Genomic DNA, 13,146 nt, shown 5'->3' with positions numbered 1-13,146 from the left:
AAAAGAGTGGCATCATTCATCTCAATCAGGGCCCTGAGAACCTGACAGGTCCCCAGCCATCCAGTCTGGCAAACTTCCACAGCATTTCCACAAATTGGAGCATTTTTGCACAAGGAATCCAATCTAGTCTTGCTAGAACCTGCCCATCACCACTTCCAGCATTCCAGCTTCCTCCCCAGAGGAGGAGTTAATTTACTGCAGGTGTATTCCATGAAACAGTCTGTAAAATTCCTTACAATAATAACTACAGGCACTTTCCTTCTTTTTCTGTGGATCTCACCTTTCCTATTACAAGCGACACACATAAAGATGTTTCTCCATTGTCAAAGAAGCAACCACTCTTGTTAGGTGAAGAACTGTGGGATTCTAAAGTAATTTTGAAACCAATTACTAATCATTCTATGAAAAGCCCATTGAATACTTCACAAGTTTTCAATCCATATGTATCAGACCAAGTGTTACAGTGAACTGCAAAAACTGCCAAGGCCCAGAATGGAGCCCACCACCACCTGCCAGCCCCAACACAGGAAATCAAAGCAACCTGTCAGGGACACAAGAGGCACATTCAGAATACAGCTGATTTGTTTTTAAACACAACCCATGACTCTTAACCCTGCAAAATAAAGTCACAGGTTTGTCTTCAGACAGGTTATAAAACCTGCCTAGAGTGACAGAGAAGGTTCAAGCTGAACCAGTCTCATTGTCATCCACTGGGAAGCCATTCAAAGGAAGGAGAAAAAAACAAGGGCCTTGTAGCTTTCCCACTGGTTCCTGCTGCTCCTACAGGTGATGATACAGGACACCTTGCAGCCTAAGAACCTGTTGCACTCAAACCCACCAGGCACACATTATTTCAGTCAGGAGAAAGTCCTCCCAGCAAAAGTGATGCCAGTGAAACTGGAAAAGGCTCCTAGTGAGGCCCTGAAGTTTCAATACTAAATATCCATCAATAAAGTAATCCAAATACATTATCTCTTCTTACATGACAAAGACACAGTAGAAAGCAGCAGCTTCATTTCCTGGAGTCCACTGGGTTTCCCATGACAGGATTTGGGCAATTGGCTACACTTGAGATAACATCCCATGTATACATACTTTGGCCTAAATATAACCAAAACCTACAAATAAAATTACAATATCTCATTCATGTTGTATGAGTCCAATATCACAACATCATAAATATTTCTCTTAGCAGTATTGCAGTTGGCAGACCTGATTCAGTCTTTTAAAAATACAGAATAAAAAAAAACAAAAACAAAAAACTAACACTTTAATACTATGTCCTGCAATTTGTCCAATCAGCTTTTTATTTTGAGAATAAAGCTTTTTACCAGTGCCATGGAAGTTATGCTTTGTTCCCCCATCTTTGGAAGGTACATGCATAGTCCTAATAGCAAAGAGGAAATAGTATTAAAAAAAAGGAACACTTTGACATTTCCCTTTCAATAGAAAAATTAACTGCATTTCAAGAAAAGTAAGACCTTGAAAAGGCACAAAAAAATTCTCCATACAGAACTGATTCTGCTGTCCTACCTTACACCTCAATGAAAAATTGATATTATTTGGACAAAACTCAAGTATTTTATAAATGAAAAAAATTATCATTTAGCATCAAAGGAAATAAATATTTAACTGACAGATTTCTCCTTTTCAGAAGTTTACCTTTATACAAAGTATGAAAGACCTCAAAGCAAGCTGATGGACGGAGTGACTTATGAACAATTCATAAATGTTCTGGGAAGAAAAATCTGGGAAAGAGACACAGGTCCGAAAATAAAGGAAGTATGGGTTCTACTCCCAGTTTTGATACCTCGTGTGGAAGAGCAGCCAAATTACCTAATCTTTGTGCTTCGTATCTTTCCCTCCCCACTGCTCCTGCTCCTCCCTCAACATCTTGTCTATTTAAGCTATACAACTCTTCATGGCTAGAAGGGAATCTCAGCACACATTCAAACCAACCCGACTCTAACAAAATTCAGTCTCAATACAATGTTATACTTGTAAGTCCCAATGAAACGCCAACAATAAAAATGAATCAAAGACGTAGTTGGTACCTGTGAGTCCATATAAACCTCTGATCAGTCACTCCTGCAACTACGAGGGCATATTGTTTAGCTTGTGCTTTTAAGACAAACAGGAAAATAAGCAGGGAAATCGAAGGAAGCTAGGGTTACCTAACATACGAGAGAAATGTGAACTACATGACTATTTAGAGAGCCCGGCCCGGGGGGGGCGGGGGGGGGGGGGAATCCGACTAATCTGACCGGAAAACAGGGAAGCTCCGTCTGCCCTGAGGAGCCTCCACCCAGGAACGGGAGTCCCGGTGATTCACAGGCAAAACCAGAAAAAGAAAAATCCCGCCGAGCTCTGTACAGGCGAAAACAGCAGCACTATAGGAAGAAGGTCTGCGGTAAACACACAGAGAGAGCAAGCCCGTAGCTCAGTGCCAGGGGTCTGAGCGATCCACAGCGGGATATCGCTCACTGCCACCGGCAGAGCCGTGACCTACAGCCGGGGAGCCCCAACCGCCCGCCGTGCCCTTCCCGACGCTTCGGCGGAGCCCTGCCCGCAGCACGGGGGAGGGACGGGGGCTCAGAAACCCGCAGTGCCGCCGCTCCCGGGCCCCGCCGCGGAGCCGCACCCCCAGCCCCGCTTCCCCGCGCTCACCTGCACCTGCTGGCGGCAGCGGAGCCGCCTCGCCGCTCCCCACGAGCGGCCACAGCAGAAGGACGAGCCCGAGCAGGTGTCGCGAGCCGAGGAGCCGCGGGCCACCGCCCCCCCGCCGCCCGGCGCTCCCGCCGAGCCCCCCGCGCTGCCGCATGCCGTCCGCTCCCGGACTGAGGCCCGGCGCCGAACGAGGGGCTCGAGGTTCTCAGCGACTCCGGGGAGCCCCCGCGGCAGCCGCCGCCCCCCGGCTCCGCGGCATCGGCCCCGCCGCCGCTCCCCTCACAGAGCCCCACCGGCCGCCGCCGCCATCTTCCGGGCTACCTGACCGCGACGGGGCGGGGCGCGCTGCTGATTGACAGCCCGGTGCACCAATCAACCCGCGCATCACGCTCAGGAGGCGGCACCACTGGTTGGGATGGGGCTAATCCGTGATTGGCAGGTGCGTCAGCCAATCACCCTGCAGAGGGCGAGCTAGGGCGAGGGAAGGCTGCGGCGCGAGAGCCGCGGCGCGCGGTTGCCAATCAAACCGCGCTCGGAGCGGTTGGAAGAGGGCGGGCCGAGGGGGCGGGGCTTGGCCGAGCCCGCGCGCAGGACTCGAGGGCGCGGGGGGAGCAGCGCCCCCTGGCGGCGTAATGTCCCCTCAGGGCCGGTCCGGCCGTGGAGCCCCTTCAGAGCTGGCCCGGAACCGCCCCGGCCCGGCCATCCCTTGGGATCAGCCCTGCGGGAACAGAGACCCTCCTGCCATCCCTTGGGATCAGCCCTGCGGGAACAGAAACCCTCCTGCCATCCCTTGGGATCAGCCCTGCGGGAACAGAGACCCTCCTGCCATCCCTTGGGATCAGCCCTGCGGGAACAGAGACCCTCCTGCCATCCCTTGGGATCAGCCCTGCGGGAGCGCAGAGCCCCGGCCATCCCTTGGGATCAGCCCTGCGGGAACAGAGAGCCCCGGCCATCCCTTGGGATCAGCCCTGCGGGAACAGAAACCCTCCTGCCATCCCTTGGGATCAGCCCTGCGGGAACAGAGACCCTCCTGCCATCCCTTGGGATCAGCCCTGCGGGAACAGAAACCCTCCTGCCATCCCTTGGGATCAGCCCTGCGGGAGCGCAGAGCCCCGGCCATCCCTTGGGATCAGCCCTGCGGGAACAGAAACCCTCCTGCCATCCCTTGGGATCAGCCCTGCGGGAACAGAGACCCTCCTGCCATCCCTTGGGATCAGCCCTGCGGGAACAGAGACCCTCCTGCCATCCCTTGGGATCAGCCCTGCGGGAACAGAGACCCTCCTGCCATTCCTTGGGATCAGCCCTGCGGGAACAGAGACTCTCCTGCCATCCCTTGGGATCAGCCCTGCGGGAACAGAGACCCTCCTGCCATTCCTTGGGATGAGCCCCTCGGGGACCACAGCCCCGGGTGCCATTCCTTGGGATGAGCCCGGCCTATTCCTGCTGCTCTGCGGGAGCGCGATGAGTCCCAGGTTAGAGACCGGGACGGGCACACCCCCCTCCCTCTGCAGCCCGAGCGCTTCCAGGGCTGGAGGTGACCTTGATAAATTATTGATACCAGCAGGATTTAGAAATAAAGATTATTCTCCTTTAGGTCTGTGATTCTGCTGAACTTTGAGTACATGAAAATGAGGTGTCAGCTTTAAGCAGCATAAATGGAAGTGTTAATCCTAAGGAATCAGGGGCTCTCTGCAGTGAGGAAATAGGGAAATACCATATGACTAACAAACTAGATTTCCGTTTTCCAAATAATTTAACGAAAAGGCTAATTATGTCAAGATTATATAACGACTTTGGGAGCTCAGATTGTCCAAAGAAATGTACAATGAGTGCGCCTCTGGGGATTCATGAAAGGAAAGTTTTGTGCTCAAAGTAGTATTTGGAACATGGTGTCCAGGAAGACAAAACATAAACCTAAATCCCCGCTGTCCCTCAGAATTTTTTCTACCATGGGGATATATTTAAATCAAACTACTCTTACCAAGTCTGTGTCTAACCCCAGATATCCTCTGTCTGGTTGAAGACACTAATTGTGTTACCCAATGACCCATATTTTTTGAAATGTTCTAATTAGTTTTCCTTCCAAAGGAAATATTTTAATTGAATAATAAAATGGGATACAATCTTCTGTTTTGTTGCTTTAGTAAATTATTACTAATGCATTATGCTGCTTATAATGAATTACTTTTTTAAAGTAGTCCCAGAATATTGTTTGTCTGGCTGGCTGTGGATTTCATGGATGGGAGGCAAAATGTGATCCCTTCCCTTTAAAATTAGTGATATATAATATACAAGATATAATATGTATGACATAATTGTTTTCATGTACAAACAGCCACCATCTCCAATTAATAGCTCTTTGCTGTTGTGAAACTGAGGCTGGTGATGATACAGCCAGGTTTTTTTCTGTCTGTACTCTAAGTACCCAGTGGAAACATCAAGGTTAGTCCTTTATCCTTCACTCTATCCCATTTCCCTCCCATGAGCACGGACATCAGAGCTGGGGCCCCTGTATGCGAGTGTGGCTCCTTTTAGCTGACGTTAGAGCCACACTTTGTAATGATGGTTATTCAAACAACACCGTGTTTCTGTGGTGTAACATGGGCAGAAGCAGGGTCCTGATCACTGCCGTGCCTTGGGTCTGAGGTACTTCTGAGCTCTGTCACAGACTTCATGCAAATTTCACACAAAAAAGATGTTGAGATTGATAGCAGCCACAGACATGAAGTTTGAACCTTCCTTTGTAGCCTTCCAGCAAGTCTACAATGCAAGGGTGTTCACATTTCACTACTGAAAACAATTCACTGCATCTCAGCACAGCAGGCTGCTTGATTTCCCAACCCACCCTATCATAATTGAATGCTGGGCCTTTGATGTAATTTTCTGATAAAACATCATGTTGTGATATCATCTGGGATGTTATGGCAGCATATCATTACAAGGACTTGTTAGACCACAGTTCTGTAATGACGGGACACTTAAGGTTTGCTGTGAATTAGTCACTGGTTGAAGCTAAATAACCAAACCTTCCAGTCCTTTGTTCTACATGTTAGTCACAGTTTACTCCCTATCTTCAAATACACCACGAACATCAAAAAAACCCCAAAGACACAAAGCCTCATCTCCTATCTCCATCCTCGGGAATGTTAGATTCACCCGTTTACAATTTCTGCAATTAAACATTTGTGGTAACTACATGAGACTAATGGGATGAGCAACATAATAGCGAGTAACCTGGAAGGTATAAAATATATTTACTTAAACAAAACTCTTCCTATGCACAAAATGGGACCTGTCACCACGTATCACAGCCTCGCGTTTCTTGATTATGCACTGTTATCATTGCCAAATTACTGAAGTTGCTGTTTGGCGTGGGAGGCGTTAAAACCTTTTTGTCAAGACAGATAATTGGACCAACTAAAGGATGTTGATAGTTTTATTTTCAGTTGGTTTTCTTCAATATTTTTGATAACATTATTGGTGCAGAAGGAGTATTTGTCTAGCAGGCTGAGCAAGTTGCCAGAGGGGTGTTAAAGGTCCTCAATGTAACTGCGAATAAAGCCCCAAAAGATTCACAATTCATTTAATACGAAAGAGCATCACTGAGCGTCAGGAGCCGAGCTGATCACAGGACCCAGCTCTTTATTCCAGACCACTGTTTTAGGCACCAAGATTGGCTTCTCTATTTATGAATGTTGAGACACACACTCTGCTCTCCCTCCCCCCAAAAGAATCATGTCTCATCCTTTCAAATATAACCTTTCTTTCCCTGTCAGTGTTGTCTTTTTGTATTTAATAAACTGATTCACTTCTCCACCCGACAGAGACAAAATAAATATCACTGGTTTTAACCTCTACCTTCAGTTTTCAGTGACCTAATAGTGGTTTTATATAACTGGAGGCTTCTTTCTCCATTCCAACACTCCAGCATCCAGAATTTCACATTTCAAGGAAAACTGGCTGAAGAAAAATGCATTTAAAACAACCAGTAAAAGAAATTTTCTCATTTGTGTCAATTGTTCTCTCTTAGTATCTATCTGTCATGCTAAAATGGGTGTAGGTCAGAACTCTCTGATGTCTTCCCACAAATGATTAAGTTTGCACGTGGAAAAACAAACCTCTGGAATATATGGTGCTGCATGTTTTCAATTGCTGGTAGAAAATTTGGTTTGCGTTAATTCTAAAATGTGTTAAATAGAGATCAAAGAGCTCTTTTTTAATCCGTTCCTTGTAAATCATTAAGGAATTACATTCTTCTTGGGAAATATTTAATATTTGGATTTGTATCTGCCACTAACATCCTGGAACATTTAGTATAGTTTTCATTTCTGTTGACCCAGAAATACTTAGTGGATTTTGATGGGTCTGACTGGGAAGGTTCTACTTACTTTGGCTTCAAACAGGTAGGCTTTCAATAAGTTTTAACATTAAGATACGAAGATGGATCATAATTGTAAGTGTACCTCAATTAATTTAAATGTACTTTATTTACTCTATTAAATTAAATTAATTTCACTTTAGTCCACTGAACCATTCTATGGAATCAATGGAGTGAGTCAAAAGAATTAATTTTTGTGAAAGAGCATTTAAGTAGTCCCTCAAAAAAAGCATAAGTGCCAACATCCGTATAAATTTATTCTCAACAGTATTCCATCCTGGTTTACAAAAAATAGAGTCAAAAGTGGGTAAATTTCTTTCCCCACATATGACTCTGATGATGTTGCCATCCAAATTGCCAACTCATGCCAATTTTGAAGCTTGCTTTTATGCCACTGACAACTTTCTAATGCTGAAATAGAAGATACATCTGTGGTGATAAATCTGTATTTTAAAGCTTCCTATAGAACCTTCCACCAGGATCATAAGAGAGAAATGATGTGTGTCTATTCCCTCCAAAGGTATAGGAGATTTAATTAATTTCCATTAACACAAAAGGAAATGCAAAGTTATGATTTTTGTGCAAAAAAGCTATCGTAAAACTTTCTCAGTAACATTAGAAATTCCTTCCACCCTCTCCTATTTATTTTTAGTAGACATTAAACTGTGTGGACTATTAAATTTTGCTCCAGATGCAGCAAAGCAGGACCGAATAGAGTGAGAAGCCATTTAACGAAACGAATGTCTGATGCAGTGCTGATCTAAATATACATTCTATGTGTGTCAAGGGAAAAAAAGCAAACCAGAAAAAATACTCTCACAAACAGACCAAGTAAGAAGCAAGAGATCAAACAACGAGGTTGCAGCTCAGCTTCTCCTCATGCAATACTTTCATGAAGGCAATAGTTGTGGAAGCTGCTCAGCAACTCTCAAGAACTTGTCCTATCTGAGACCGCTCAAGAAAGCAAATGTCACTGCGTGAGGCTCCGGGTGTTCTTACACTGGAGGTGTAGGTGACAAGAACAGCACTTCTGCAAAGGAACAGTTCAGCACCACTTCTGCCTAAGTGTGAGGGTTTAGTAAAACTACCTACAAGGTACAGAACCAGGCAGCGCCTCTGAGAAACAAACCATCTCCAGGCTGCAGAATGCTCCTGTAATTAGCCGTGTTTAGCTAAGTGTTTGCTGATGCAAACTCTGCTTACACAATGCATTATCTGTTTCTAGACCTCTTGAACAGCAGGAATCTCTTCATCACAAATCCTTTCAATAAAGGAAGGCAAACTTTTGAGCACAAGATAAAATATGATTTGCATGTCTCACTAAATAGAAATTCTAATACTAAATTTTGATGAGTGTTATCTATCACCTCTTGAATGTGTCACCTGTTGAAAGACAAAAATGGTTTGGGATCCTATCAAACAGGGAATTCTTGATCAACCTGTCTATTAAGGTAGTCCTTTCCATTTCCATATGACTTCATACCTACCTTTATAGAAAACAATCAAGAAAAAGTCTCATACAAGTACTAGTTCTCATTAACATTGAGCAAGCTGAAACTCATGGAAGATTAAAGGACAATTTTTTTTACATGCAGGCACCCACCTTTCATTTTAAATATCTTTAATAACCCAATCCTATGCAACTGCTCTAAAATTAAACCAGAAATTATCTTAGACCTCTTGCATTCCCTTTCAACAATTTCTCACTGGCTTCCACACTTAGCTTTAGTGAAAGCATGAGCAAAGGCTTCAGGCTAAGAACCCCTCTGTGTATGGGGGGGAAGCTCATCCCAATTTGGAAATAATTTGTAATACTGACAAAATGAATTTTTGAAAGAAGTACTTGGATGTGGAGGGCAGATCCAGAAAAGAATAAAAGAAGAGTAAGGAAGCTGCTAACAGAGAGACAGCTGGTGTCTCGATGCTTGCAGCTGAAAGCTTCCAAGCACACTTGGAAGAAAAGCACAAGGGTCCAAGATTTAGAGGAAGGTGCAGCTCATTACAGCACTGCAAGGGAAGGATGTACCTTGTACTGAAAAGTTAATGCTTTCTTATGTGTTTTTCTTATATTAATGAATGTTGTCTTCCAGAGCACTGACATTTCAACATGACCAATTACACAGAGAAGAATTGGGTGAATCAAGACATATTAAGCAGGATCAGGAAGAATCTTGTCAACTGAGGAAGGAGCACAAACCAATATATCCTGCACATGTAAACTGGAAAACAAACTTTTTAATATTTTCATTATTTTTAATAATTATTTGTTTAAAAGATCATATTTAGAACAAGAACCATTTACAGAAGGTAGCATTTGGTTATAAATTTCTGTACTATTTGGTAATCAGAAGAGAAAGAGGTAAAAAATACCTCAGTGAAAAATTATTACAGAGAAAGCAATAAAAACCAATGAGTAAAGCTTGTGCCACAGACAAGGAACAACTCACTAAAAACAAATATCAGATGCATTTTAAAAAACCTTGTCCCTCTTAAGGCCAGCACCTTATTTTAAAAGTTTACTTATTAACTGGCTACTTACAAAAACAGACCTGAAATACGTAGCTCATTTGCCTTCTCCTTGCAGTCTGAGAGTCCAAAGATCATCCAAGAATCAAAGCCCTTCTATCTTCCACAATCCCTTCATCTTTTTAATAAAGCTAATCCAACATAAACAGGTTTACAAAATTATGTACATGTTGTAGTCTTACAGGTGAAGTCGCTTTGCTTGTAGAGTTATAAAATACAGACAAATAAAAAGATTGTGAGAATTTAAGCAAGGCTCATACTCACTATAACTGGTTTTCCAGCTCCAACACTAACAACTTACTGAGCTCAACTCGCCATGGGGGATATTTTTTCCTACCCCTTGTTACAGCATTATAGGAGCATTGCATGTCCTTCACTCTGCACTATATTGTTTTGGCCGCGTCCTGCAAGGGAGTAGAGCTGCTTTTGTGACTGACATTACTCATGTGTGCCAGGATATCGAGAAATATGCCTCATATTTTTACTGATGAACTTTAAGAAAATCCGGGGAATGAGCCCACCTTTTATAAGCATGAGCAACTTGAGAACAAAAGACATTTTTCAAAATGCTCACCTCCTCACCTCGCTTCATTTCAAAGCTTTGATTAAAGTAAGAAGGTCTGATCCCATTCATTAAATGTCAATAGTTACAATTTTGCTCTCCAATCCCAGAAAAGAACAATTGGTCCAAATAAAAAAATGCATTTATCTTTATGGGGAACTGGTGTTTTCTTTTGATATCGAAGCAATGTAAAAACCAACAACGGTACCTTAGTGGGATGTTTATGATATATCAGAAAATACAGAATCTAAACGACTTCTGAAGAGCAGAAAGGGGTTTGATGACAATTCGCTGACTACATATGAATCTCATGAATCAACCTCTTACACACTGAGTAATCAGGAAGCAATGGTAGCTGAAAAATGCATTTTGCTTTTCATATTTTCAAATGTAAATTATCGTAACATAAAGGAAATTCAGTCCAAAGGTCCAAAGCTAATCCAAACCCATGGGCTGTAGTATGTTCAGCAAGAGGATCTCTTTCATATCTGTATACAATACCAAAAGGATGTGGTGTTTCAGTGATATGAACTCCAGGGGGTACAGTGACTACCACTGTAAATGGAGAAAAAACATCGTAACAGATTAAACTAGATATGAAAACAGTTATCAGCACCTTTACCAAAAGTTTAGTTCCTCTGCAGGTGTGTGCTACCAGGGCTAAGTAATTTTGAACATCCAAATGTTTTTAGAACATGGCAGGTGACATACCTATTCCAAGACATTACAAAATGCTAATACCACATCTGCTTAGAACTTCTTTTAATGCAGAAGCAGACTAGGAAGTTTCAAAATAACAAAACCCCCACAACTTTATGTCATAGTGTACTACATAAACATGAAGAATTATTTCCTCTTGGGTTATGGGCATGTGCCATCAGCACACTGCTGGAAAGCTGCCTAACAAGCTGACAACTTCTGAATTACCCCTGTGTGAGCACAGCTCAGGTTATCTATTTATAAAGTCATACCACAGGTGTTGCCTACAGTGGGATATTACAATAAGCAGCAGTTAAAGAGCTTTTCTGATTTTGATGCGACCCAGGTGCTCAGTTGTGCCTTATCAGTCTTTCTAGTCAGTGCTCTCAATTAGAAATTTGGAGAGCCTGGCATCTGGCACAGGAAGACAACAGAAATGAACATTACCATTTCCCAGGGGCCATGGATTAAACATGGCTTGCACCTGCTCTGCTTACTGCTGAGCTGGTAAAAGCAAGATTATCAGTTTTACCCTTTCCTTGATTAAATTTTACAGCTTAACTATCCACCAAAGTATGGACCACTTTTTAATTTGACCCAAATATATTCTTTATCCCACACAAACCATTAGATATATTTATTTTTCCTAAAGGCGTGTCTCAAAATGCTGAATCACTGAAGATAGGTACAGAAAATGTTATTTTTATCAAGCAAATTAACACAAGTCACATTACATTCCTACACATTAAATACTCCTGTCATGCAAGAAAATATTCCAATGCTCTTTGTGCATAAGCACAACATCAGTGTGTGATATCAGATTTTTCCTCTGCCTAGATTTGCTTATGGTTGCTGGAGATCAGGACAGTTACAAGAGCTTTCCTCTTCACTGGCTGGTCCCACCACTGGTGAAGGGCTTGGACACACATCCCTGCTGCATTGTGCTTTTCTCCAGCTGGCAAACATGAGCCTGGCAGCCATCTGTTAACATTGTCCATGCTGATCTAGATTCCCTGCCTGGGCAGACCCACTGCAGAGGAAATAGCCACTCTGAGGATTCCTGGTCTCATGTACTGCGAGCCTCATCCTGTACATGAGGTGCTAATGGAAGAGAAAGTGGAGAAATGTGCTGGTTTGGCTGGGATTTTCATCACAGTAGCTGGTATGGGGCTGTGTTTTGTATTTATGCTGGAAACAGTGTAGATGTAGTTCTTGCTGAGCAGAGCTCACACAGAGTCAAGGCCTTTCCTGCTCCTCACCCCACACACCAAACAGGAGGATGGGGGTGCACAAGGAGTTGGGAAGGGACACAGCCAGGACAGGTGACCCCAACTGACCAAGGGATATCCCAGACCACAGAGCTTCATGCTCCATGTTTAAAGCTGGCAGAAGAATAGGGAAGGGGGGCACTTTCAGAGTGGTGCCATTTGCCTTCCCAAGTCACTGTTACATGTGGTGGAGCTCTTCTTTCCTGGAATGGCTGAACCTGACTGCCCATGGGGAGTGGTGAATGAATTCCTTGTTTTGCTTTACTTGTGTGTGTTGATCTTCTTTACCCATTAAACTGTCTTCATCTCAACTCATGAGTTTCCTCACTTTTACCCTTTCAATTCTCTCCCCATCCCACCAGGCAGGTGAGTGAGTGGCTGCAGGGCGCTGAGTTTCCATCTGGGATTAAACCACAACAAGAAGGAAGGTCCTAGAACATCAAGCTGATCACTGCAAGGCCCTGTGTGTGCCCCACCATCACCTGCCAATGACTCCCACAGAGATCTGAACAGCTCCAGTTACGGCCTGAACCCAGGCTCACCTCTGTACGCTCTGGTGCTGTGGCACTTATGCAGGTGGCTCAATTAATGCACACAGGTCTCCTTATAGAGCAAATTCTCGAGTGAGAAACACACAGGAGCTCTGCCACAGATTGGTTTAGTGTCCAAAGATCTCACCAATGGATATTGTTTCCCATATCTGCTCTAACTTATTTTCTGCTCTGTCATTCCTGTCCTTGTCTGAAATACACTTTGTCCACTACTGAGAAATTCAGTACCTCTCCAGATGGCTCTGGCTATTTTCTTCCCTTAAGCAGAGTTTGTGCTGCTGTATAGAACTGCATGACATTACAGAATATCAGAGAAAGTAGGTTTAGTGCTGTACAATGAAAACACAATGCTCAGCCCACTGTTAGAGGCAAAAATCTAAATAAGACATAGATATGAAGGTCACCATTCGGAACACAGCAGGTACATAGTAACTTATGGATTTGCTGATCCTATGTTGAAGGAATCTTGCATTTAATGATTTCTAGGTATATATA

General features: G+C 43.7%; 1 protein-coding gene across 1 annotated transcript in view; it reads right to left on the bottom strand.

Moving 5' to 3' along the window:
* Nucleotides 1–2,938, bottom strand: part of LMTK2 (lemur tyrosine kinase 2) — a 41,419-nt gene extending 38,481 nt beyond the window's left edge. The window contains exon 1 of the mRNA XM_032126019.1: nt 2,668–2,938. Coding sequence (XP_031981910.1) covers nt 2,668–2,821 — 154 coding nt within the window. The 5' untranslated portion in view covers nt 2,822–2,938. The remainder of the gene's footprint in view (nt 1–2,667) is intronic.
* Between the last annotated feature and the right edge of the window lie 10,208 nt (nt 2,939–13,146).

This window comes from Corvus moneduloides, chromosome 16 (genome assembly GCF_009650955.1).
Source record: "Corvus moneduloides isolate bCorMon1 chromosome 16, bCorMon1.pri, whole genome shotgun sequence".
Classification (NCBI taxonomy): domain Eukaryota; kingdom Metazoa; phylum Chordata; class Aves; order Passeriformes; family Corvidae; genus Corvus; species Corvus moneduloides.
Note: the sequence above shows the minus strand (reverse complement) of the source record. Positions and strands in the feature narration are given on the sequence as shown.